The sequence below is a fragment of the Somniosus microcephalus genome, chromosome 4, assembly GCF_052327205.1.
Source record: "Somniosus microcephalus isolate GS21.2 chromosome 4, FLI_Smic_1.0, whole genome shotgun sequence".
Classification (NCBI taxonomy): Eukaryota; Metazoa; Chordata; class Chondrichthyes; order Squaliformes; family Somniosidae; genus Somniosus; species Somniosus microcephalus.
Window position 1 is genome coordinate 51939114 of NC_140990.1, and position 26637 is coordinate 51965750.

The window sequence follows — 26637 nt, forward strand, 5'->3', positions numbered from 1 at the left end:
TAATCGGGCCTGGGGCCGCACTCGGGGTGTGTGAAGCCCGCGTCCCCCCGGGGTTCATTAACCCGCCTCCCACTGACCTGCTGCAGCCTTGACACCCGCGCATGCTCAGCTCACACTGCCTAACAATCAGCATCTCCCGCGCATGCTCAGTTCACCATCTATCTGTTGTTCAGGTTTAAAGGTCAAGCCCCGCCCCTCACACACTCCGATTGATTGGAGGACCCGCCGCCCGCTCGGTCATCCAGTCCCGCCCCACTCTTCCTATTGGTCCAGAGCTCCCGTCAATCACCCGGACAGTGTGAGCTGAGCATGCGCGGCCCTTGGAAGCAGCTGCTGACACATCAGGTGAGAGAGCTCAGGGAGCGGGTTCATGAACCCCGGGGGGACGCGGGCCGCTCACACCCCGAGCTCAGGGAGCGGGTTCATGAACCCCGGGGGGACGCGGGCCGCTCACACCCCGAGCTCAGGGAGCGGGTTCATGAACCCCGGGGGGAGGTGGGCCGCTCACACCCCGAGCTCAGGGAGCGGGTTCATGAACCCCGGGGGAGGCTATGACATTCTCAGCAGTTCAGCTCTGCTCGGTGCTGTGTGAACGGGCTGCTCCACACCCCGGCTGCTCACGGGGAATACCAGTGCGGAAGGCCCAGTGCAGAAGGCCCAGGGTGGAAGACCCAGAGGAGAGTGTCCTAGGCGGGAGGCCCAGCACGGAGGACCCCAGGCGGGGGGCCTAGGGCAGAGCGGCTGGTCGCCAGAAGCGGAGTCAGGAGATGCTGTGGGTGAGCATGCTGCACGGTTTCTAAAGTTGAAGAACAGTCTCCGGCCCGAATGAGTTCCAGCGGCCCCGTCTGTGCTCCATCTGGTGGCAGCTATGAGGCTTTTTCTCGGTGACGGGGGCCGGTTTGTGCGCTGCCATTTTGGTGGAGGAAAGACAGACTGTTTCCATCTATAGTATGGTGCTTGAGCGGCCATAAGGTGGGAAAAGAGAACGGGATAAAAGTGAAAAAGGAAGAAAGGAAAATAAAAGGAAGATAAAAGGCAAAACAAAGTAATATCAGCGAGGAATAATGAATTTCTTGATGGCTGGGTCCTGTGAGTGATAACAGCAAGAAGAAAGAAATTTGAGTAGTCGTTTTCCTCTTTTACGGGATTTGAGAAAGTGGTCGGCTTCTTTTCTGTGGAAAGGTTGAATACTGTGGACAAGGATCATGACATTATATGGTTAGATAACATCAAGTGAAAACGAGGAGTTATTGGAGTGCCAATAGGACTGGCGTAGAACTGGTATTTACTTGTTTTGTTGAAGTTTCGGGTTTCTGGTTAAAAGTAGTTTACTTGAAGCTTTAATTGATTTCTGATATGGTTATGGGACTTTGTATATTGCGGTTTTATTTAGTGTTAAAGCCTTCCTCAATGTACGGACGAACGAACGCTCAAGTGAACGCACGCATGTGGGCACAAATAATACGCACGCACACACGCACACACAATGGAACTTACGTTCGACCGAATGAAGGGCCCTCGCTCCCCAGGATGAAGGCCGGCATCCTATTGGGTGAGCGTGAGGCCTGTCTGGACGGATGAACGAACGCACTCATGCACGCAGGTAGACAAATGACACGCACGCACGCAGACATGCACAATGGAATTTACGCTTGAGCGAACGAACGAACGGAGGAATGAATGACCGAATGATTGAACGATGCCAGTAGGACTGGTGTATACAGGTTTTTGGTTTATTAAATAGTGGCAGTTTGTACTGTAAACATTATTGATTTACCTGTAAAAATTTATTATTGTATTTATATTGTTGACCATAAAGCTGTTTTGAGGCTTTATCCTTTTTATTGTAGTCAATGAATGTAATGGATTTACTATGTAATTGATGAGTTGTATAAGTACTGTTGTACTTGAATGTTTAAAAAAAAGGACAACAGGTAAGACCAAGCAAAAACAAAGAGTTACTAGATTCCCAATAGGACTGGTGTGGAATTGTTTTTCACTATGGGTACCTGTACTGTTAATATTGTTGGTTTATCTGTAAAATTTACCACTGCATTTGTACTGTTAACCCTAAAGCTGTTTTTAAGGCTTTGTTTTATTGCGGCTAATGAATGTAATGGATTTATTATGTAATTGATGAGTTGTAACAAGTACTACCATATTTAAATAAATATGTTTAATTAAAAAAAATAAACCCCGGGGGGACGCGTGTTGCTCACACCCCGAGTGTGGCCCCAGGCCCCATTATTAAAACACTCAACATTATCCGCTTCACACACACCCGGGGTGGGCCTCAGGCCCCGAACAAGAGCCTCCGGGCCGGGCGTTTGCCCCGAGCGGGGCGGCAGCTGCGGGGCTTTCTCCCGGTGACAGGCCCGGGGTAACGGCCGCCATCTTGAGAAGCTCAGGGGGCAGCAGGGCGCATGCGCGGCCCCCTTGGCCAGGAACCAGGAGGAGAGAATCTTGTCAATTTCTATCCTGGACTCTCAGTGATGGCTTTTGTAAACTCCTTTTACAGGCTGTGAGAAGGGCAGCATTTACACACCGCAAACTCAAACCAAACATCACATTAATATCTGACAGAGTCACTCCATTCATCAGGACCTGAATATCATCGGCCTTTGAATGTGGAAGGAGAAATGTTTGTCTGTTCTGTCTGTGGGAAAAGATTTCAAACATCAGTGTGACTGGAAAAGCACCGAGACACACACACACCCGAGTGAGAGTGTTCCAGTGCACTGACTGTGGGAAGAGCTTTAACCAGTTACACAGCCTGAAAAAACATCGCACCATTCACAGTGGGGAGAAACCGGACACGTGTTCTGTGTGTGGACGAGGCTTCAACCGATTGTCCAACCTGGAGAGACACAAGGGCACCCGCACCACGGAGTATTCGTGGAAATGTGGGAACTGTGGGAAGGGATTCCATTACCCGTCTCAGCTGGAAACTCATCAACACAGTCATACTGGGGAGAGGCTGGTCACCTGCTCCGTGTGTGAGAAGGGATTCACTTGCTTATGCATTCTCCAGACACATCAGCGAGTTCACACTGGGGAGAGGCTGGTCACTTGCTCCGTGTGTGAGAAGGGATTTAATCAGTCATCCAAACTGCTGACACAGCAGCGAGTTCACACTGGGGAGAGGCCGTTCATCTGCTCTGTGTGTGAGAAGGGATTTAATCGATCATCTAACCTGCTGACACATCAGTGATTTCACATGTGACTGCAGGGATTGAATTCTGCTCTTAATTACATCCAGGACTGAACCATGTTCATTCTGACAGTTGGGGTTTGTTTCTGCTGATATTAATAACCCCTATAACTGGGCTGGAGTTTAATATTCTGGATATATAGCTGATTGAGTTGTCGGGGCTGCAGTGTTTGTTTAAGAACTGCTGTCTGATCTTTCCCCTTAATTTCTGATGAAAGTCCCTGAATTATTTTACAATAAAATTATGAACTTTTACTTCAATCCTAAATTAATCTTTGGTATAAAATCTACAATTCAGTGTCTGAAAGGTTCCACTGATGAACATCTCCAATTAGAAAGTGCTGATTAATCCTCGCTGACAATTCTTACTGACTTGCACATTACACACAGTGGCACCTCCATTATCCGCAAGAAAGGGGAATGGGAATTGGTGGAGAATCGAGAGTCCCCAAATGTTGCCCCTCCCGTCTGGTACAGTAAGCCCCTCGGCACGGGAATGGAGACAAGTCCAGTTATAGTGACGGGATGAGTTAAAGGTATTTACTCAGACGGGCGGAAGGTGGGAAGTGGTGTTCCACGGGGATCGGTGCTGGGACCACTGTTGTTCACCATTTACATGAATGATTTGGACTTGGGAATCAGAAGTACAATTTCAAAATTTGCAGATGACACGAAATTGGGGGGTGTAGTTAATACTGAGGAAGACTGTGATAGCATCCTTGTAGAATTATTCAGTTGTGTTCAGTAAATAGCAGCATCTTTTAATTTGCTTTGACTGATCACATCACTATATAGTTACATGAAAAACAGAAATCATTAACAGCTCCCAATTTCAGAATTGTCAGATTCAAACTCAACTTCTTCCAAGTACAATCTAACATTTCAAAAATTGTAATGGATGTAGGCGAGATATTAGGACTGTTGTCTAACACAATCCAAACACACTGACACACAGACAGATGGGCAGGTGTAGCTTCACAGTGAATCCTTTCAAGCCCCACTAAAAAGTGGCAGACTGGCAATCCATTGTTCACTAATGGAGTTGTGATCTTTGTAAATTAAGAAAGGAAATGCATGGAAATGTGTCAACGAGTTGATTAACAGAGTGAGGCATTGGCCCAGAAATTCGGGTCGGTGGCTTCCTGCTGGTGTAAGCCCCCGATCTGCACTTACCTTGCGCGCCGGCCGTTGAGCTCTGGGCTCCCGTGGGATTCCGATCCGGGGCCTGGTCCAGCTGCCGGCGCGCAGTGCTTGCATGTCCCGGGGTGCAGTTAATTCGATGCATCCCCTGGGATCACGTGGGCCACGGGGAGCCAATCGGAGCAGGGAATGCTCCTTTCATAAGTCTGACAGGAAGTGCTGTCAAGACTTATAAATACTACGGCCCCAAAATAGCACTAAATCTTCAAATACATTTTTTTTAAATCACATTTTTTAAATAAACTATAAATTACATGATGAAATAACTTTTAAACAATTTAAATTTTTGAAAATAAAATAAAATTATTTTAACGGGGCTAAAAATCAACTTACCTTGCTTTAAAGTATTTGAAAATAATAAACCTGTGGAAAAAATGTTTTCATTTTAATTAATTCACTACTTACCTTGTAAAAAGCAGGCCTTACGCCTGCTTTTTATATTTCTAAATTCTGCAGGCTTACCCTCCCGGGAAAACCTGTTTTAAAAAAACAAAACAAAGTTTGATGCGCACGCGCAGCCTCCCCCGCGCACGCGTTCGGCCTCTGAACCTCTTCTTTCAGAGGAATGGAAGTGCCGGTTTCCCGCGCAAGCGCAGTGCATGCAGGGAACTGGCACTTCCATCGGGCCTACGGGTGAGGACCCCGTGCGTACTCACCCGTGGAGACCTGAATTTCTGGGCCATCATCTCCCTTCGATTTCTATTTCTGACACCAGGCAACAGAAAAAGGTCATTACAACACGACATAAACAGACTCTTCAGGTGTGAGACATCAGACTTCAGAACAACACGTCTGCCAGCTCTGGCCACAAACCTCAGTGCAGTCAACCTTTCAGCAGCTGCAACCCTGATTGAATAACTAGTAGTTTAACATGTCTAGTAGAGCTTTTGTATCAAAATAGAAGAAATATATTTGTGACACACACACAAATAATAATTACATCACAATGTGATTGTGAGGATCGATTATCGTCTCTTGATACCTTCTGTGCCCACCGGTCGAGGAAGGTATCAAGTGAACCAGTGGCCACCGCCTGCTCCCTCTCCAGGGCCGCCCGGGCAGGGACAAGACCACAGGAGAGAGGCAGGCAGCCAGAGTGACCCCCCATGGGCCCTGCCTATCCTGGATCTACAAGTTCCAGGGAGCAGCGGCAGCAGAGAGGAGGTGAGCCCGGTATAAAAACCGGCGCGAAGACCGAGGCCCGACCAGTTCCAGGGAGCAGCGGCAGCAGAGCGGAGGTGAGCCCGGTATAAAAACCGGCGCGAAGACCGAGGCCCGACCAGTTCCAGGGAGCAGCGGCAGCAGAGAGGAGGTGAGCCCGGTATAAAAACCGGCGCGAAGACCGAGGCCCGACCAGCTCCAGGGAGCAGCGGCAGCAGAGAGGAGGTGAGCCCAGTATAAAAACCGGCGCGAAGACCGAGGCCCGACCAGTTCCAGGGAGCAGCGGCAGCAGAGAGGAGGTGAGCCCGGTATAAAAACCGGCGCGAAGACCGAGGCCCGACCAAATCAACAGCAGAGGAGAGAGGTAAAAAGTAATCAGAGTGTGACGGCACCAGGGAGCAGGTAAGTGATTGGTTGGTGAGTATTTCTCTTTTTTAAACTTAAACTCTGTAGTTTATAGTTACTAGGGTCTTTTCTGGTGTAGCAGGGACTGTTGGTAGACTATACAAGCGCCTTAGAGATATTTTTAATTGGTGATAGTAAATTAATTTAAATTAAGTAAAGGGAAGGTCATGCCAGGTGAGCACAGCCCCGTGATATGCTCCTCTTGCCCTATGTGGGAATTCAGGGACCCCGGTGCCCCTGATGACCATGTGTGCCAGAGATGCATCCATCTGCAGCTACTAGCAAACCGCATTGAGGCGCTGGAGCTGCGGGTGGATGGGTTGTTGAGCATTCACGATGCTGAGGGGTTCGTGGATAACACGTTTAGTGAGTTGGTCACACCGCAGGGAAGGGCTGCACAGGAAGATAGGAAATGGGTGACCACCAGGAGGAGCAATAGAAGCAGGCAGGTAGTGCAGGAGACCCCTGTGACCATTCCCCTCTCAAACAGGTATACCGATTTGGATACTGTTGAGGGGAATGACTCACCAGGGGAAGGCAGCAGCAGCCAACTTCCTGGCACTGGGGGTGCTCCTGCTGCCCAGGAAGGGGGGAAAAAGAGTGGGAGAGCAATAGTGGTAGGGGATTCTATAGTAAGGGGAACAGATAGGCGTTTCTGTGGCTGTAGACGTGAATCCAGGATGGTTTGTTGCCTCCCTGGTGCCAGGGTCAAGGATATCACTGAGCGGCTGCAGGGCATTCTGGAGGGGGAGGGTGAACAGCCAGAGGTCGTGGTCCACATTGGTACCAACGACATAGGTAAAAAGAGGGATGAGGTCCTGCAGCAAGAATTTAGGGAGCTAGGTGAAGGATTAAAGAGCAGAACCTCAAAGGTTGTAATCTCTGGATTACTCCCGGTGCCACGTGCTAGTGAGTATAGGAATGGGAAGATAGAACAGATGAATGCGTGGCTAAAGGGATGGTGCAGGGGGGAGGGCTTTAGTTTCCTGGATCACTGGGTCTGCTTCTGGGAAAGGTGGGACTTGTACAAGTCGGACGGTTTACACCTGAACCAGAGGGGAACCAATATCCTTGCGGGGAGGTTTGCTAGCACTGCTGGGGGGGGTTTCAACTAACTTGGCAGGGGGATGGGGTACAGAGTGGAGCTATAGCAGGGGGTGATTTACAGCCAAATACAGAGAAAAAAACAAGGCAGAGCAAATATGTGAAGGCAAAAGGGAATATGGCAGGGCTGGAAGGCATTTATTTTAATGCAAGGAGTCTTGCAAATAAGGTGGATGAACTGAAGTTGTTGTTGAACACATGGGAGTACGATATTGTTGCTATCACAGAGACATGGTTGAGGGAGGGTCAGGACTGGAAGCTCAATATTCCGGGGTATAGAATCTTCAGGCGAGACAGAGGGGGGTGTAAAAGGGGAGGGGGTGTTGCAATATTAATTAAGGAGTCAGTTACTGCTGTAAGGAGGGATGATATATTAGCGGGTTCCTCTAATGAGGCCATATGGGTAGAATTTAAAAACAGAAAGGGGGCAAGCACTTTGCTGGGAGTGTACTATAGGCCCCCAAACAGTCAGGGGGAGATAGAGGAACAGATATGTAGGCAAATCTCAGAAAAGTGCGAAAATAATAGGGTAATAATAGTGGGGGATTTCAACTTCCCCAATATTTATTGGGATAGTCAGAGTGTGAAAGGTTTTGAGGGTGCAGAATTCTTAAAGTGCATCCAGGAGAGCTTTTTGAGCCGACATGTAGAAAGTCCTACAAGAGAGGGGGCGATACTGGACCTAATTCTGGGGAATGTTGCCGGGCAAGTGGTGGAAGTGTCAGTAGGAGAGCATTTTGGCGACAGTGACCATAATTCGGTGAGATTTAAGGTGGTCATGGAAAAAGACAGAGACGGCCCGGAAATAAGGGTTCTAAATTGGGGGAAGGCCGATTTTAATATGATAAGGCAGGATCTGGCCAAAGTGGAATGGGAGCAGCTACTTATAGGAAAATCCACATCAAAACAGTGGGAGACTTTCAGAAGGGAAATAGAGTACAATGCCAACATGTTCCTGTAAAGGTCAAGGGGGGGACCAACAAGCAAAGGGAACCTTGGATGACAAGGGATATACAAAAATGCATTAGAAATAAAAGGGGGGCTTTTGGCAGTTACAAAAGACTAAAGACGGAAGAAGCCCTAGAGGAGTATAAAAAGTGCAGGGGCATACTTAAAAAAGAAATTAGGAGGGAGAGGAGGGGCCATGAAATAACACTGGCGAGCAAAATAAAGGAAAATCCTAAGATGTTTTATAAGTATATTAAGGGCAAGAGGATAACCAGGGAAAGGGTAGGGCCCATTAGGGACCAAAGTGGCAATCTGTGTGTAGAGCCAGATGATGTAGGCGGGGTTTTAAATGAATTTTTTGCATCTGTGTTCACTATGGAGAGAGACGATGCAGACATAAAAATCGGGCAATGGGACTGTGACACACTTGAACATATTAGCATCGAGAGGGAGGAGGTGCTAGCGGTTTTAGCAGGCCAAAAAGTGGATAAATCCCCAGGCCCGGACGAGATGTATCCCAGGCTGCTGTGGGAGGCAAAGGAGGAGATTGCAGGGGCTCTGACACAAATTTTCAGATCCTCTCTGGCCACAGGGGATGTACCAGAGGACTGGAGAACAGCTAATGTAGTACCATTATACAAGAAGGGTAGCAGGGATAAACCAGGGAATTACAGGCCAGTGAGCCTAACATCTGTGGTAGGGAAATTATTGGAAAAAATTCTGAGGGACAAAATTAGTCTCCACTTGGAGAGGCAAGGATTAATTGGGGATAGTCAGCATAGCTTTGTCAAGGGTAAATCATGTCTGACAAATCTGATTGAATTTTTCGAGGGGGTGACTAGGGGGGTGGATGAGGGAAATGCTGTGGATGTGGTTTACATGGACTTCAGTAAAGCTTTTGACAAAGTCCCGCATAGGAGACTGGTCAAGAAGGTAAGAGCCCATGGGATCCAGGGTGCCTTGGCGCGTTGGATCCTAAACTGGCTGAGTGGCAGGAGGCAGAGGGTGATGGTCGAAGGTTGCTTTTGTGACTGGAAGCCTGTGTCCAGTGGGGTACCTCAGGGATCGGTGCTGGGTCCCTTGTTGTTTGTGATCTACATAAATGATTTGGATGAGAATGTAAACGGTATGATCAGTAAGTTCGCAGATGACACGAAAATTGGTGGGGTGGTAAATTGCGAGGAGGAAAACCTCAGGCTACAGGACGATATAAACGGGTTGGTCAGATGGGCGGAAAAGTGGCAAATGGAATTTAACCCTGAAAAGTGCGAGGTGATGCATTTTGGATGGACAAATAAGGCAAGGGAATACACAATGAGTGGTAGGACCCTAGGAAGTACAGAGGGTCAGAGGGACCTTGGTGTACATGTACATAGATCCCTGAAGGCAGCAGAACAGGTAGATAAGGTGGTTAAAAAGGCATATGGGATACTTGCCTTCATTAGCCGAGGCATAGAATATAAGAGCAGGGAGGTTATGATGGAGCTGTACAAAACGCTGGTGAGGCCACAGCTGGAGTACTGTGTGCAGTTCTGGTCGCCTCACTATAGGAAGGATGTGATTGCTTTGGAGAGGGTGCAGAGAAGATTCACCAGGATGTTACCTGGGATGGAGCGCCTCAGCTATGAAGAAAGACTAAACAGGCTGGGGTTGTTTTCCTTGGAGCAAAGAAGGCTGAGGGGGGACCTGATTGAGGTGTACAAAATGATGAGGGGCATAGATAGGGTAGATAAAGAGGAACTTTTCCCCTTAGTAGGGGGGTCAATAACAAGGGGGCATAGATTCAGGGTAAGGGGCAGGAGATTTAGAGGGGATTTGAGGAGGAACTTTTTCACCCAGAGGGTGGTTGGAATCTGGAACTCACTGCCTGAAAGGGTGGTAGAGGCAGGAACCCTCACAACATTCAAGAAGCATTTGGATGAGCACTTGAAATGCCATAGCATACAAGGCTATGGACCAAATGCTGGAAAATGGGATTAGACTGGGCAGGGATGGATGGGCGGCGCAGACACGATGGGCCGAAGGGCCTCTTTCTGTGCTGTAAAACTCTATGACTGTAAATTACTGTTTTCACCAGGCCCAAGAGCAGGTCCAGGAGAAGATCCTCCGACTTACCCACCTCCCTCCATACCGGGCGGGCAAAGATTAGGAGCGTGGGGCTAAAGTGTAACCAAGAGTTGAGGAGCAGCCCCTTCAGGTAACTATACAGGGGCTGCAACCTCTCACACTGAATATATACACGGCCCATGGACTCCTCTAGGCCGCAAATATCACATCTGGCCCTGGAGTCCGGAAAGGAGCTTAAAAACTTTTGCACACGACAGCTCCCTGCAACAGTCTCCACCCCAGATCCCCAATGGTGCAGGGAAGGACCCCCGCATAGAGAGCCCTCCATTGGCGAACCTCGCCTCCGCTGGACAGCAAGATGACCCGCCAGTCTGCTTGAGATTGGGCAATAAACAAATGAATCAATAAATGATACAGAAACCCGAGTCCCCAGGTCCTCAGCCCTGGTGTGAAGTACGCTGGCCACCAATTTTCCGTTACTAACTCGCACCTCAGGCCCCGCCCAGTCTGGTTTAATTACTAAATGTTTTCTAACTCGGGTTCAGGCCTGTCATTGTGAGGGAAAGAAGGCCTCATTTATTAGTGTGTCCCAACCGAGCCGCTGTTAGTGGCTTTAATAAACTGGCAGCAAGGTTTATTTAAAGGTGGAAAGTGGTGAAAAACGCCACTAGCGATGCCTCAAAACTCACGGACAGAGAAATCCACTTCATCAGCGCCCCTGCCACAGGACTCAATATCCACCCCCTCCACCACTGGTGCACTGTGTCTGCAGTATGTACGGTCTACAAGATGACCACAGTCAGGCCCTGTGGAGTCAAGGGCCAGGCAGCAGAATGGATGGAAAGATCACAACAAACTTCCCTTAACTCCAACCCTCTGATTTCTGTTTTGTAGCCAGCTTTCCATCCATTCTGCTGCCTGGCCCTTCACTCCACACGGCCTGACCTGGGTCATCTTGTCGCTCTTACATACTGTTTATGGATAGCAAGCTGGTTACAAAACAGAAAACAGAGAGAAGGGGTTGGGAGCAGCTACTCAGACGGGCAAAAGGTGGGAAGTGGTGTTCCACGGGGATCAGTGCTGGGATCACTGTTGTTCACCATTTACATAAACGATTTGGACTCGGGAATCAGAAGAACAATTTCAAAGTTTGTCAATGACACCAAATTGGGAGGTAGAGTTAATACTGAGGGAGACAAAATGCAAGAAGACATTAATAAATTTCAGAATGGGTGTGTAATTGGCAAATGAATTTCACTATAGATCAGTGTGAGGTGGTGTGTTTTGATGGGAAGAATAAGGAGGCCACACACTACTTTGACAACAAGGGGGAGAAATTGGGTTGCTTTGCACCTCCCGGATATAATTCGATTTGAGGCCTGTGATGAATGAATCGTGGACCAATTCGTCAGAGTACACGTTGGCCGTCACGGCCTTGCAGTTACAGTCCCGGACCAAGTCCTTTAGGCCCTGTAAGAAATCGTCCATTGATTCCTCAGGTCGCTGCCTGCGTGTAGCCAGCAGATGTCTGGTGTACACTTCATTTACTGGCCTCTGGTATTGGGCCTTCAGGATAGTGATGGCCTCCGTGTAAGAGGTGGCGTCCCGGATGAACGAATAAATCCGATGATTAATGCGAGTAGTCAGTAGACTCAGTTTATCTACCTCGCTAGCGGATGAGGCCCTCGCGAAAAGTTCGAAGCATTTGAGCCAGTGTCCAAATTGATTTGATGCTTCAGCAGAATGTGGATCCAAGTCCAGACGCTCTGGTTTTAGGAGTCGATCCATCCTAGTATTCTTTAGTGATTAAAATTGATGTGCCTTCAATAACCACAAAACTAGAAGTTATAGACTTTAACAAGTTGGCTTTTAATCACTAAGATCAGAGCTAACATCTCAACACACTGACTGGCTCGCAGGAATGAGTCATACAGGTTAGTCAGGAAAGAGGAAGTGAAACTATACACCGTGTGGGGGAGGGTAATATACATGAGTGCAAAACGAATACAGGCAAGAACAAACAGATTTCATTACAGTGGCCACAATATGATATTTGATTTCAGAAAAATTCGCACTTGGGGCGATTTGCTCGTAGGCCCCGTTCTCTCAGCCTAGTGAGCACCTGCTCTAAATTGGCAAGGTGCTCGTTGTCGTTTTCTCCTGTTACAAGGATGTCGTCTAGGTAGCATTGAGTCCCCGGAATCCCTTGGAGGACTTGCTCCATAGCTCTTTGCCAGATAGCTGGAGCGGATGCTACTCCGAAAACCAGTCGATTGTACTGGTACAGACCTTTGTGTGTATTTATCGTGAGATTTTTTAGAGGCCTCTTCAACCTCCATCTGTAGATATGCCTGTTCCAAGTCAATTTTGGTGAAACGTTTCCCTCCGGATAGTGAGGCGAAAATATCTTCTATCCTCGGAAGAGGATACTGTACCGTGTGAAGGACTGGGTTTACAGTCACCTTGAAGTCTCCACAGATGCGAATTTTTCTCTGTTCTTCAGATTTATCATTCTTCAATGCTTTCTTCATGACTGGGATGATGGGTGTTGCCCACTCGCTCCAATCTATTTTAGATAATACGCCTGCCTTTTCCAAATTCTCCAGCTCTGCCTCGACTGCTGGACGAATTGCGTATGGCACCGGTCTTGCCTTAAAAAACTTGGGAATTGCTGCATCTTCCACTTTTATTGAGGTGGTGATGCCTTTCAAGGTTCCTAGTTTCTCTTGAAACACTTCTTTGGCGTTGGCCAAGATGTCTTTTAATCGTTCAGGTATGACGTCATCATCATTTTTTTTCTTACTGGTCACCGTCAGTGCCTGAATGGAGTGCCAGTCTAAACGTATTTTCCTGATCCATTCACGTCCCAACAGCGGTGGACCACCATCTTGTAGAACGTATAAATACAACTTCTGTATTTCCTTGCCGTTGTATACAACAGGCACCCTTATTTTTCCTTTGGGGTATACTTTCTGCCCCGTATATGTTTTCAAAATAATGGATGTGTCTTTTAAAGGTATATGCGGAAATAGCCGCTCGTAATCCCGTCCATTTATGACGGTCAGAGCTGATCCTGTATCTAGCTCCATTTTCACTGGGGACCCTGCTATTGTGAGGGTAACCCAAATGGTCTGGTAATCTTCTTTGGCAATTACATTATGTAATTTGAGAGAGCTTAGTCTCTTGTTCCTGGAGTCGCTATCGCTCTTCAAATCAGAATCACAGAAACCCCACAGTGCAGATAGAGGCCATTTCGGCCCATCGAGCCTGCACCGACACATATCCCACCCGATCCCCGTAACCCCTACACCAACACATATCCCACCCTATCCCCGTAACCCCACGTATTTAATCCCCCCTAACACTAAGGGTCAATTTATCATAGCCAATCAACCTAACCCGCACATCTTTGGATCTTCTGGTCTTCGGAGCTACTGTCCGTCATCATTTGTAGCTTTCTGTGCTTTTCCTTATTGATTCTTTTCCTGTTAGTGGATTTTTTGTTTCCAGATCGGCACACACGTGGAATGTGTCCCATCTTTCCGCATTGCCTGCATGCTTTGTCCTTGAACCAGCAGTCCCTCTGGTCATGGGTGGATCTGCCGCAGCGATAACATCTCTCGAAACCCTGTGTCATTTCATGGGTGCCGAAGTCCTGTGGCCTTTGCTGTATCTCTGCAGCTCCTCTTGCACTGAAAGCCTTGTCCAGTGTTAAATCTTTCTCAGAAAATAGCCTTTTTTGTGTTCCTACACTCAGGAGACCACAGATGAATTTGTCTCGCAGAGAATCTGCCAGTCCTGCCTCGAATTGGCAGTGTAGGGTATCAACAATCTCCTTAAAATTCTTGTCCATCGGTTCGGCTGGAGTGATTAAGTTTCGTAACAGTTTGTATGTCTTTCACAGAATCACAGAATCACAGAAACCCCACAGTGCAGATAGAGGCCATTTCGGCCTGCACCCATTAGATCCAGAAGTACTGAAGCTTTTTTCTCTTCATCTATTCCATTTGCGGTGCAATATACCTCCACTCTTTCCACATATGTGGTCCAATCCTCTATCTCGTTATCAAAAGCATCAATATTGCCAGAATTAGGCATCTTAGAAAAGATATGGCGCTTCCCGCGCTTTTCTTTCTTTTCTGCAGAAAAGATATGGCGCTTCCCGCGCTTTCCCGCCGCTGCTGCCGATGACAACGCTGTTTCCCGCGGTTTCCGTTCTTTTTTTATTTATTTATTTATTTACAGTTGGAGACTCGTTCCCGCCGGACTTTCTCTCTAGGCCTGAACGCCGACCTGCTTGCAGCCGCGGCCGTCTCCCGAGTGCTCCCTCCCCGTCTGTTATTGCTTGCCTCCGATTTCGCTGCTTGGCCCAGCTGTAGAGCCAGCCGCTGGAGCCCCAGCCTGATGCCCAGGAAGGATTACCGCAGTACTTGCCACCAGCTTGGCCAGCTGGTGAAACAACAGCTTCTTTCACTTCTTGATTCTTCTGTACGCCAGAGGAATCGATGTCCTTGAGGTGCTGCCGAATTGTAGGTAAGTCCGTTTCCACTTCATCGCCACTGTAGTGTCCGTGTGTTGATAGAGACACTGAAGACAGGAGTTGGTTCATAGGTGTTTACTAAGCAAAGTCTGGAGGGGTACTAACGGATATAACACAATATACAGGCTTATATAGCCCGAGTGGCCATTACCGGCATTACAGCACATATGGGGCTCTTAAAGGCACATACACTACAAGTCCCACCCCTCGGGCTCCCCGATTGGTTGGAGGACCCGCCGCCGGCTCGCTCCTCCAGCCCCGCCCCGCTCGCCCCCTATTGGTCCGAGCTCCCGTCAATCCGGCCGTGGGCCCGGGTCACGTGTCCCTCACCGACTTTACAAAGAAAGCCTCGCGCGGTCGCCGGGCGGAGCTGCAGGTTGGCGGGAGTGGGGTCGTGAGATTAATAAACTGCGGGTAGGCCGCGCCGCAGGGTTTATAAACTTGGAGAATGGCCTGAGGCCCGAATGAGATTCAGCGGCCCGGTCTGTGTTCCACTGGGCGGCAGCGATGAGGCTTTTTCTCGGTGACAGGCCCGGGCTATGCGCCACCATCTTGGTGGAGGAAAGATAGGCTGGTTCCACCTGGAGCACAGCGCATGCGCGGCCATCTTGGTACAGGAACAGGGAGTGGGCGGGGCTTCAGAGTCCCAGTGGCCTTTTACAGCAATTTACTTGTACTTCTTGCAATCTAGTATACTGTATTCGCTGCTCACGTTGCGGTCTCCTCTACATTGGGGAGACCAAACGCAGATTGGGTGACCGCTTTGTGGAACACCTCCGTTCAGTCCGTAAGGGCGACCCCGAGCTTCCGGTCACCTGTCATTTTAATTCACCGCTCCATTCCCACTCGGACCTCACCGTCCTTGGGCTCTTGCATTGTTCCATGGAAGCTCAACGTAAGCTCGAGGAACAGCACCTCGTCTTCCGATTCAGCACTTTGCAGCCTTCTGGACTCAATATCGAGTTCAACAATTTCAGATCATAACCTCGGCCCCTATTACATTTTTACTTATATATATTTTTTCCACCCCTTTGTTTTGGGTTTTCCCTTCCCCCCCTTTCCTTTTTTTTCTCTCTCCCACATGGCAGCTGTCTCTCATCCTGCCAGTACACTTCACACCTAATCTGAGCCATCTTTGTCTCCTCTGTCCTATCACCATCTCGTCTGGTTTCGAATACCTCTTAATGTCTCTTTACTTCTCTTTTGTTCTATCGCAGCCCTGCCTTCGATCTATTTTATTTCCTTTCCAGTTTTGAAAAACGGTTCATTTGAACCGAAACGTCAACTTTAATTTCTCTCCACGGATGTTGCCTGACCTGCTGAGTTTGTCCAGCATTTTCTGTTGTTATTTCGGATTACCAGCATCTGCCCTGCGCCGACTCCATCCGACAGGATCCTAGTGCGCAGGCACAGCTCTGAGTGGGGGAAGGGGGTTGGTCTACTCTGGGCATGCGCGGTTATTACCCTTGGTGACCGGGAGGGGTCGCTGTGCCGGACTCGGCCGAAACCGCCGTCCCGCCTGCGCATGTGCGGACTCTCGGCTGTCAATCAACCGTCAGCCAGCAGAGGTCGCTGGTGAGACCAGTGAAGGAAGAAAGACTTGCATTTATATAGCGCCTTTCACCACCACCGGATGTCCCAAAGCACTTTAAAGCCAAGAAAGTACTTTTGAAGTGTTGTCACTGTTGTAATGTAAGAAACGCAGCAGTCAATTAGCGCACAGCAAGCTCCCACAAACAGCAATCTGATAATCGGGGAGGATGTTTCCACTGATGGGTGAGACTAGAACTAGGGGGCATAATCTTAGAATAAGGGGCTGCCATTTCAAAACTGAGATGAGGAGAAACTTCTTCACTCAGAGGGTAGTAAATCTATGGAATTTGCTACCCCAGAGAGCTGTGGAAGCTGCAACATCAAATAAATTTAAAACGGAGATAGACAGTTTCCTAGCTGATAAGGGAATCAAGGGTTATGGGGAACGGGCAGGGAAGTGGACATGAGTCTAGGTTCGGATCAGCCATGATCCCATTGAATGGCGGAGCAGGCCCGAGGGGCCGTATGGCCTACTCCTGCTCCGACTTCTTATGTTCTTATGTTCTTATAATCTATCATTTTGTTACGTTAATTCAGGGATAACCATAGAAACATAGAAGATAGGAGCAGGAGTCAGCCATTCGGCCCCTCGAGCCTGCTCCGCCATTCAATGAGATCATGGCTGATCATCCAAACTCAGTACCCTGTCCCTGCCTTCTCCCCATATCCCTTGATCCCTTTCGCCTTAAGAAATATATCTAACTCCTTCTTGAATATATTTAATGTACTGGCCTCAACTGCCTTCTGTGGTAGAGAATTCCACAGGTTCACCACTGTCTGGGTGAAGAAATTCCTCCTCATCGCTGTCCTAAATGGCTTACCCCTTATAATTAGACTATGACCCCGGGTTCTGGACTCCCCGACCATCGGGAACATCTTTCCTGCATCTAGTCTGTCTAGTCCTGTTAGGATTTTATAAGTTTCAATGAGATCCCCTCTCATTCTTCTAAACTCCAGAGAGTATAAGCCCAATCGACCCAATCTCTCCTCATACATCATTCCTGCCATCCCAGGTATCAGTCTGGTGAATCTTCGCTGCACTCCCTCCATGGCAAGAACATCCTTCCTCAGATAAGGCGACCAAAACTGCACACAATACTCAAGTTGTGGTCTCACCAAGGCCCTGTACAACTGCAGCAAGACATCCTTGTTCCTGTACTCGAACCTTCTCGCTACAAAGGCCAACATACCATTTGCCTTCTTAACCGCCTGCTGCACCTGCATGCTTACCTTCAGCGACTGGTGCACAAGGACACCCAGGTCTCTTTGCACTTCCCCTTCTCCCAATCTATTGCCGTTCAGATAATAATCTTTCTTCCTGTTTTTGCCACCAATGTGGATAACCTCACATTTATCCACATTATACTGCATCTGCCCAATCACCCAACCTGTCCAAATCATACTGGAGTTTCTCGACACCCTCCTCACAGCACACATGCCCACCCAGCTTTGTGGCATCTGCAAACTTGGAGATATTACATCTAGTTCTTTACATAGGAGCAGGAGAGGGCCATTCGGCCCCTCAAGTTGCTCCACCATTAAATGAGATCATGGCTGATCTTCTGCCTCAACTCCATTCACCAGCCCTATCACCATGTCCCTTGATGCCCTTACTGGTCAGAAATCTATCGACTTCTGTTTTGAATATACCCAATGACTGAGCCTCCACAGCCCTCTGGGGTAGAGAATTCCAAAGATTCACCACCCTCTGTGTGAAGAAATGTCTTCTCATCTCAGTCCTGAATGGCCGACCCTTTATCCTGAGGCTGTGGCCCCTGGTTCTAGACTCCCCAGCCAAGGGAAACATTCTCCCAGCATCCACCCTATCAAGCCCTGTAATAATTTTGTATGCTTCAATGAGATCCCCTCTCATTCTTCTGAATTCAAGCCTAGTTTACTCGATCTCTTCTCATACGACAGTCCCGCCATCCCAGGAATCAATCTCGTGAACCTTCATTGCACTCCCTCTGTGGCAAGTATATCCTTCCTTAGGTAAGGAGACCAGAACTGTACACAGTGCTCCAGGTGTGGTCTCACCAAGGCCCGATATAATTGCAGTAAGACTTCTTTATCCTGTACTCAAATCCTCTTGTAATGTCAATCAACCGTCAGCTAGAAGAGGTCGCTGGTAAGACTAGTGAAGAAAGAAAGACTTGCATTTATATAGCGCCTTTCACCACCACTGAACATCCCAAAGTGTTTTACAGCCAATTAAGTACTTTTGAAGTGTAGTCACTGTTGTAATGTAAGAAATGCGGCAGTCAATTAGCACACAGCAAGCAAGCTCCCACAAACAGCAATGTGATAATGACCAGATGATCTATCTTTTTATGTTGATTGAGAGATAAACATTGGCTCGGAGACTGGGGATAACTGCCCTGCTCTTTCCCACATTACAACAGTGACTACTTCATTGTAGTACTTCATTGGCTGTAAAGCACTTCAAGACATCTGGTGGTCATGAAAGGCACTATATAAATGCAAGTCTTTCTTTCTTCAAATTGTGCCATGGGATCTTTTACATCCACCTGAGAGAGCAGACAGGGCCTCAGTTGAACGTTTCATCTGAAAGACGGCACCTCCGACAGTGCCGCACTCCCTCAGTATTGCACTGGAGTGTCAGCCTAGATTTTTGTGCTCAAGTCTCTGGAGTGGGACTTGAACCCACAACCTTATGCCTCAGAGGCGAGAGTGCTACCAACTGAGCCACTGGCTGACACTAAAGAACAAGCAGTTCTGACGACAGGTCATCGACCTGAAACATTAACTCTGTTTCTCTTTCCACAGATGCTGCCTGACCTGCTGATTATTTCCAGCATTTTCTGTTTTTATTAAAGAAACGAGGGAGTGATTGCTGACAGGAAGAATGTTGGGTCATCCTGCACATGCGCACCTCCCTGGCGGCTGAGGCGAAACACCGACTCGCCCCCACCTGAGCCGTGCACGCGTACCAGATGTTGCGGCTTCACATGTGCGCCCGATGTTCCAACCGTGGGGTATTGTGCGCTGAGCATGCGCATTGTGGACTGATCGGGACGGGCGATTGTGGAGCAGGAGGGAGAGTGTGGGGGCCATCAGCACATGCGCGGGACTCAGCATCAACAGAGCGCTTTCTGGAGCGCTGGGGCTTGTGGGTATTGCAGCCGCCATTACTGCTGATCCTTTCAACCAACCTGTGCAGCAGCTGGGGCCTGAAAATCAGCTTCACTGCCCCTAGGTTCGGAAAGGGGAAAGTTAAACAACAGTTTGCCTCTGATCCTTTTCTGATCTCAATTTACAGGGTTATAGAAGTGGAGCACTTACAGGCGGGAAGCTCAGACCAAACATCACGTCAAGATCTGACAGAGTCACTCGATTCATCCGGACCTGAATATCATCGGCCTTTGCACATGGAAGAAGAAAGCAGCGATCGCAGCGATGACAGACCGTACACGTGTTCGGTGTGTGGACGCGGATTCAGCCGATCGCCTGACCTGGTGAGACGTGCACCGTCACACCAGGGAGAAACCGGGTAAAGGTGGGGACGGCAGGAAGGGATTCAGTTCCCCGTCTGCAATAGAAGTTCAATGGCACAGTCACACCAGGGACTGTCCATTCACCTGCTCCGTGTGTGGAGAGGAATTTGTTTGTTCATCCCACCTGCAAACACACCAGCTTGTTCACACTGACGAGAAACCATTTCAGTGTTCTGACTGTGGGAAGAGCTTTAAAAGCCCCGGGGAACTGAAGAAACACCAGCTTGTTCACACTGATGAGAGACCATTTCAGTGTTCTGACTGTGGGAAGAACTTTAAAAGCGCCAGGGATCTGAAGGAACACCAGCTTGTTCACACTGATGAGAGACCCTTTAAATGTTCTGACTGTGGGAAGAGCTTTAAAAGCTTCGGGGAGCTGAAGAGACACAAGTGAGTTAACACTGGGGAGAGGCCATTCATCTGCTCCGTATGTGGGAAGGGATTCACTGAGTCATCCCACCTGCTGGCACATCAGCTTGTTCACACTGGAGAGAACCCCTTTAAATGTTCTGACTGTGGAAAGAGCTTTAAAAGCTCCGGGGAGCTGAAGAGGCACCAAAACCTACACACTGGGGAGAGACCGCTCACCTGCTCTGTGTGTGGGAAGGGATTCGTTCAGCCCTCCAACCTGCTCGCACATCAGCGAGTTCACACTGACGAGAAACCCTTTAAATGTTCTGACTGTGGAAAGATCTTTAAAAGCTCTGGGTAGCTGAAGAGACACCAGCTCCTCCACACTGGTGAGAGGCCATTCACCTGCTCTGTGTGTGGGAAGGGATTCACTCAGCCATCCACCCTCCTGTCACACCAACTTGTTCACACTGACGCGAGACCCTTTAAATGCTCAGACTGTGGGAAGAGCTTTAACAGCTCTAAGAGCCTTAAGAGACACCAGTGTGTTCACACTGATCATAGAATCTAACAGCACAGAAGGAGGTGATTTGGCCCATCGTGTCTGTGCCGGCTCTTTGAAAGAGCTGTCCAATTTAGTCCCAAACCCCAGCTTTATCCCCAGAACTCTGCAAACTAGTCCTCTTCAAGTACATGTCCAATTACTGTTTGAAAGTTCCTGTGGAACCTGACTCCAGCATCCTTTCAGATGGTGCGTTCCAGATCTTAACAACCCTCTGTGTGAAAACAATTCTCCTAATTTTCCTCTAGTTCATTTAGCAACTATTTTAAATCTGTGACCTTTGGTTACCGACCCACTTGCCAGAGTGAACAGTTTCTCCCTACTTGCTTGATCAAAGCCCCTCATCATTTACGCGCTGCCATCTTGGTGGAGCGAAGACGGACCAGTTCCACCTGCAGCACGGCGCATGCGCAGCCATCTTGGTACAGGAACAAAGAGTGGGCGGGGCTTCAGGGTCCCAGTGACCAGTAGAGACAATCATTGACTCATTGATTTTATTCTCACTCTGCACACAACGGGTGGAGAACTGAACCCAACCAGAGCAGAGGGAGGGGGAAAACTGGGAGTGGAGGAAAGAAATGTTGGAGATGGTGCGATGGGTTTGGATTTCAGCACAGGGAGGAGGGAGAGTGTGTGGGACGGGGATTTACAGCTTTGGGGGAACAAGATAGGAAAGAATGTTCCATAGAAACTAGAATTGTCTGTTCTGAATTTCTATCCTGTACTTACAGTGATGGCTTTTGTAAACTCCTTTTACAGGGTATTGGAAGGGGAGGATTTACAGATGGGAAACTCAAACCAAACATCACATCAAGATCTGACAGTCACCGCATTCATCAGGACCTGAATATCATCGGCCTTTGAATGTGGAAGGAGAAATGTTTGTCTGTTCTGTCTGTGGGAAAAGATTTCAAACATCAGTGTGACCGGAAAAGCACCGAGACACACACACCCGAGTGAGAGTGTTCCAGTGCACTGACTGTTACACAGCCTGAAAAAACATCGCACCATTCACAGCGGGGAGAAACCGTACATGTGTTCTGTGTGTGGACGAGGCTTCAACCGTTCGTCCAACCTGGAGAGACACAAGGACACCCACACCATGGAGAAACCGTGGAAATGTAGGGACTGTGGGAAGGGATTCAATTATCCATCCAAGCTGGAAACTCATCGGTGCATTCACACCGGGGAGAGACCGTTCACTTGCTCCGTGTGTGGGAAGGGATTCGCAGAGTTATCCAAGCTCCAGATACACCAGCGAGTTCACACTGGGGAGAGGCCGTTCACGTGTATTGAATGTGGGAAGGGATTCACTCAGTCATCCAGCCTCCATAGACACCAGCGAGTTCACACTGGGGAGAAACCGTTCTCCTGCTCGGTGTATGGGAAGGGATTCGCAGAGTTATCCAAGCTCCAGATACACCAGAGAGTTCATACTGGGGAGAGACCATTCACCTGCTCTGTGTGTGGGAAGGGATTCACTCAATCATCCCATCTTCTGACTCACCAACTTGTTCGCACTGTTAAGAGACCATTTAGATGTTCTGACTGTGAGAAGAGCTTTAAAAACACAAGCGACCTGCTGACCCACCAACGCACTCACACTGGGGAGAGACCATTCACCTGCTCCGTGTGTAGGAAGGGATTCGCTCAGTCATGCACTCTGCTGAGACACCAGCGAGTTCACACTGAGGAGCGATCTTTCACCTGCTCTTATTGTGGGAAGGTTTTCACTTGGAAGTCTAACCTGCTTAATCACCAGCAAGTTCACACTGGGGAGAGGCCATTCACCTGCTCCATGTGTGGGAAAGGATTCACTCAGTCATGCACTCTGCTGAGACACCAGTGAGTTCACCAGTGATTGCAGAGGTTGGATTCTGCTGTTATTGCTGCTGTTAATCACATCCAGGACTGAACCATGGTCACTCTGGCAATTGGGCTTTGTTTCTGCTGATGTTAATAACTAGAATAACTGGGCTTGAGATTAATATTCTGGACAAATATTAAATAAATCAGCTTTGTTTCAAACACACAGTATGTCTAATATTTGATTTCTCCATGATAAGAGGAGACTAATTGATGTTCTGTTACTGACTGTTCCATTTTTGGGCCTTTTCTTACTCTGGATTATTTCAGTTCTCATCTAGCTCACCATCTACCACATCAAACCCCAAACTTGTTCCATTTGTGTACACGGCTTGTGGGTGCCATAGACTGAACTGCAGTGTCTCACTTTACACTCATCTGAAATTCCTTTGAACCGCCCCTTTACAGAACTACCTTGCATAAGTTTTGAAATCTGTTATTTTCTGTATCATTTAACATCTCTTGGATCCGATTAAAAAAAAAACTCCACACATACTGCATGTGACAGCCTTAGAAATGTTCTGAACTTTGTAATTGTCATTGCTGATTTTGATGGTCTCTTTGATTTAATCTCTTGTTACTAACATACCTTGCACTATTTCTTTAATCAAGATAATTGTTTCAAATACTTCCTTTATCAGGTCTTTAGCTCCTCCATTGATCCCTGTAAATAATCCTTGGTCAGGGGCTCGGGTTAAGGTGTAGGATTGGGGTTAGTGGTTGGGGCTAGTGGTTATTGGTTAGGATTGGGGTTAGTGGTTGGGGCTAGTAGTTATTGGTTAGGATTGGGGTTAGTGGTTTGGTTATTGGTTAGGATTGGGGTTAGTGGTTGGGGCTAGTAGTTATTGGTTAGGATTGGGGTTAGTGGTTGGGGCTCGTGGTTATTGGTTAGGATTGGGGTTAGTGGTTGGGGCTAGTGGTTATTGGTTAGGATTGGGGTTAGCGGTTGGGGCTAGTGGTTATTGGTTAGGATTGGGGTTAGTGGTTGGGGCTACTGGTTATTGGTTAGGATTGGGGTTAGTGTTTGGGGCCAGTGGTTATTGGTTAGGATTGGGGTTAGTGGTTGGGGCTAGTGGTTAGGATTGGAGTTAGTGGTTGGGGCCAGTGGTTATTGGTTAGGATTGGGGCTAGTGGTCAGGATTGGGGTCAGTGCTTGGGGGTAATCGATAGGATATTAGGCTTAGGAAATAGTGATTAAGGTTAGAAACCACTATTGACAACGCCAGTGTCACTAGATGCGTCCTTTTCCATTTCATGTTTTTGAACCTCACGCAGTTGGGTCACAAAACAGCCTCATGAATTGTTCATTCAAGGAACATTCTTTCTGGCCTGAGCCTGATTTCCTCTCTTCTTTCACATCTCTCTACAATTCTCACAGAAATAGACATCACGGACATTAGACTTTGTGATTTTGGACAAGAACAGGCGGATCCAGGTATTGTGCAGATTACATCCAATCATCAGCCTGTTTGAAAAGGGCTTCTGACAATAACCTGTCACCAGGCCCCACCAATCACCATCTGATTCCACCATCATATCTTCATCCATTACCCGCCTTTCACCCTCACTAGAGCTGGTTTCACCACCATGACCATTCTCCACACTGAGGCTCTCTGATTCCCATTTATAGCCTCATAGATTCATAGAAGATAGGAGCAGGAGTAGGCCATTCGGCCCTTCGAGCCTGCTCCGCCATTCAATGAGATCATCATAATCATAATAATCATCATCATAATCAACTTTTATTGTCATTGTTAGTGCACAAGTGCAGTACAACGAAATGTAGGCTTGCGGCTCCCGAGAGTGTACATTTAGATGAAGACATTTAAACATTCAACATTCATTTGGCTTGTAATACATTAACATAAACATAACCATAATAAAGTGCATTGGCAGATGTGCAGGCTTTAGAGTTTATTTGTGGAGTTCAGTAGGATGACAGCCCTGGGAAAGAGGCTGTTCCTAAATCTGGTCGTTCGGGTGCGAATGCATCTGTAGCGTCTCCCAGATGGCAGGAGGGCAAACAGACTGTGGCTGGGGTGGGTAGGGTCTTTGATGATGGTCCGTGACCTCCGTAAACAGCGTTTCTGGTATATGTGCTCTATGGTTGGTAGCCGGGTGCCGGTAATGCGTTGGGCTGATCATCCAAATTCAGTACCCTGTCCCTGCCTTCTCCCCATATCCCTTGATCCCTTTAGCCTCAAGAAAAATATCCAACTCTTTCTTGAATATATTTAATGAACTGGCCTCCACCGCCCTCTGTGGCAGAGAATTCCACAGGTTCACCACTCTCTGGGTGAAGAAATTCCTCCTCATTTCAGTCCTAAATGGCTTACCCCTTATCCTTAGACTATGACCCCTGGTTCTGGACTCCCCGGCCATCAGAAACATCCTTCCTGCATCTAGTCTGTCCAGACCTGCCAGAATTTTATAGGTTTCGATGAGATCCCCTCTCAATCTTCTAAACTCCAGTGAGTATAAGCCCAATCAACACAATCTCTCCTCATACGTCATTCCTGCCATCCCAGGTATCAGCCTGGTGAATCTTCGCTGCACTCCCTCCATGGCAAGAACGTCCTTCCTCAGGTAAGGTGACCAAAACTGCACACAATACTCAAGGTGCGGCCTCAGCAAGGCCCTGTACAACTGTAGCAAGACATCCTTGTTCCTGTACTCGAACCCTCTTGCTACGAAGGCCAACATACCATTTGCCTTCTTAACCGCCTGCTGCACCTGCACGCTTACCTTCAGCGACTGGTGCACAATAACACCAAGGTCTCTTTGCACTTCCCCTTCTCTCAATCTATTGCCATTCAGTGTAAGTGGTCCCTGGATTTGGTGCCACAGTGTAAGTGGTCCCTGGATTTGGTATCAAAGTGTAAGTGGTCACAGACAATAACTTACATTTATATAGTGCCTTTAACATAGTAAACATCCCATGTTGCTTCACAGGAACATTTTCAAACAAAATTTGACAGCGAGTCATATAAGGAGATACTAGGGCAGGTAACCAAAATCTTGGTCAAAGAGGTAGGTTTTAAGGAGTATCTTAAAGGAGGAAAGAGTGGCAGAGAGGCGGCAAGCTTTAGGAATGAAATTCCAGAGCTTGGCAACATAGGAACAGGAGTAGGCCATTCAGCCCCTCGAGCCTGCCCACCACTCAATGAGATCTTACTCCATATACCCACCTTTACTCCATAGTCCTTAATATCTTTGGTTAACACAAATCTATCAATCCCAGATTTAAAATTAACAATTGACCGAGCATCAACTGCTGTTTGTGGAAGAGGGTTCCAAACTTCTAACACCTTTTGTGTGTAGAAGTATTTCCTAACTTCACCCCTGAAAGGTCTGGCTCTAATTTTTACACTCTGCCCCCTAGTCCTAGACTCCCCAACCAGCAGAAAAAGGTTCTCTCTATCAGTTCCCCTTAATATCTTGAAAACTTCAATCAAATCACCTCTTAACCTTCTAAATTCCAGGAAATACAACCCTAATTTGTTTAATCTCTCCTTGTACTTTAACCCCTGAAGTCCGAGTATCATTCTGGTAAACCTACGCTGCACTCCTCCCAAGGCCAACATATCCTTCCCAAGGTGTGGTGCCCAGAACTGCTCTCAGTACTCCAGGTGTGGTCTAACCAGGGCTTTGTATAGCTGTAGTGTAACTTCTACCCACTTGTATTCTAGTCCTCGAGATATAAAGGCCAGCATTCTATTAGCCTTTTTGATTATTTCCTGTACCTGTTCATGACATTTTAATGATCTATGTACCTGGATCCCCAAGTCTCGATGGACCTCCACTGTTTCTAGCTTTTCACCAGTTAGAAAGTACTCTGTTCTATCCTTTTTAGGTCCAAAGTGGATGACTTCACATTTGCCTACATTGAAATCCATTTGCCACAGTTTTGCCCATTCACTTAATGTATTTATATCTCTCTAATTTTATGCTTCCATCTACACTGCCTACAATGCCACCTATCTTTGTGTCATCGGCAACTTGCATATGTGGCTTTCTATCCCATCATCTAAGTCATTATTAAATACGGTGAATAGTTGAGGCCCCAACACAGATCCTTGCTGGACAGCGTTAGTCACATCCTGCCAATTAGAGT

At 47.8% G+C, this 26637-nt stretch overlaps 1 protein-coding gene and 1 pseudogene across 1 annotated transcript; both read left to right on the top strand.

Annotated features, from left to right (window-relative positions):
- Nucleotides 1-309: 309 nt before the first annotated feature.
- Nucleotides 310-20862, top strand: LOC147118868 (uncharacterized; annotated as a pseudogene).
- A 572-nt stretch (nucleotides 20863-21434) lies between these two features.
- On the top strand, nucleotides 21435-22607 carry LOC147118869 (uncharacterized). The gene has a single exon (XM_085984647.1). The coding sequence runs from the start codon at nucleotides 21691-21693 to the stop codon at nucleotides 22504-22506; it is 816 nt and encodes a 271-aa protein (XP_085840773.1). The 5' UTR covers nucleotides 21435-21690; the 3' UTR covers nucleotides 22507-22607.
- Nucleotides 22608-26637: the final 4030 nt, after the last annotated feature.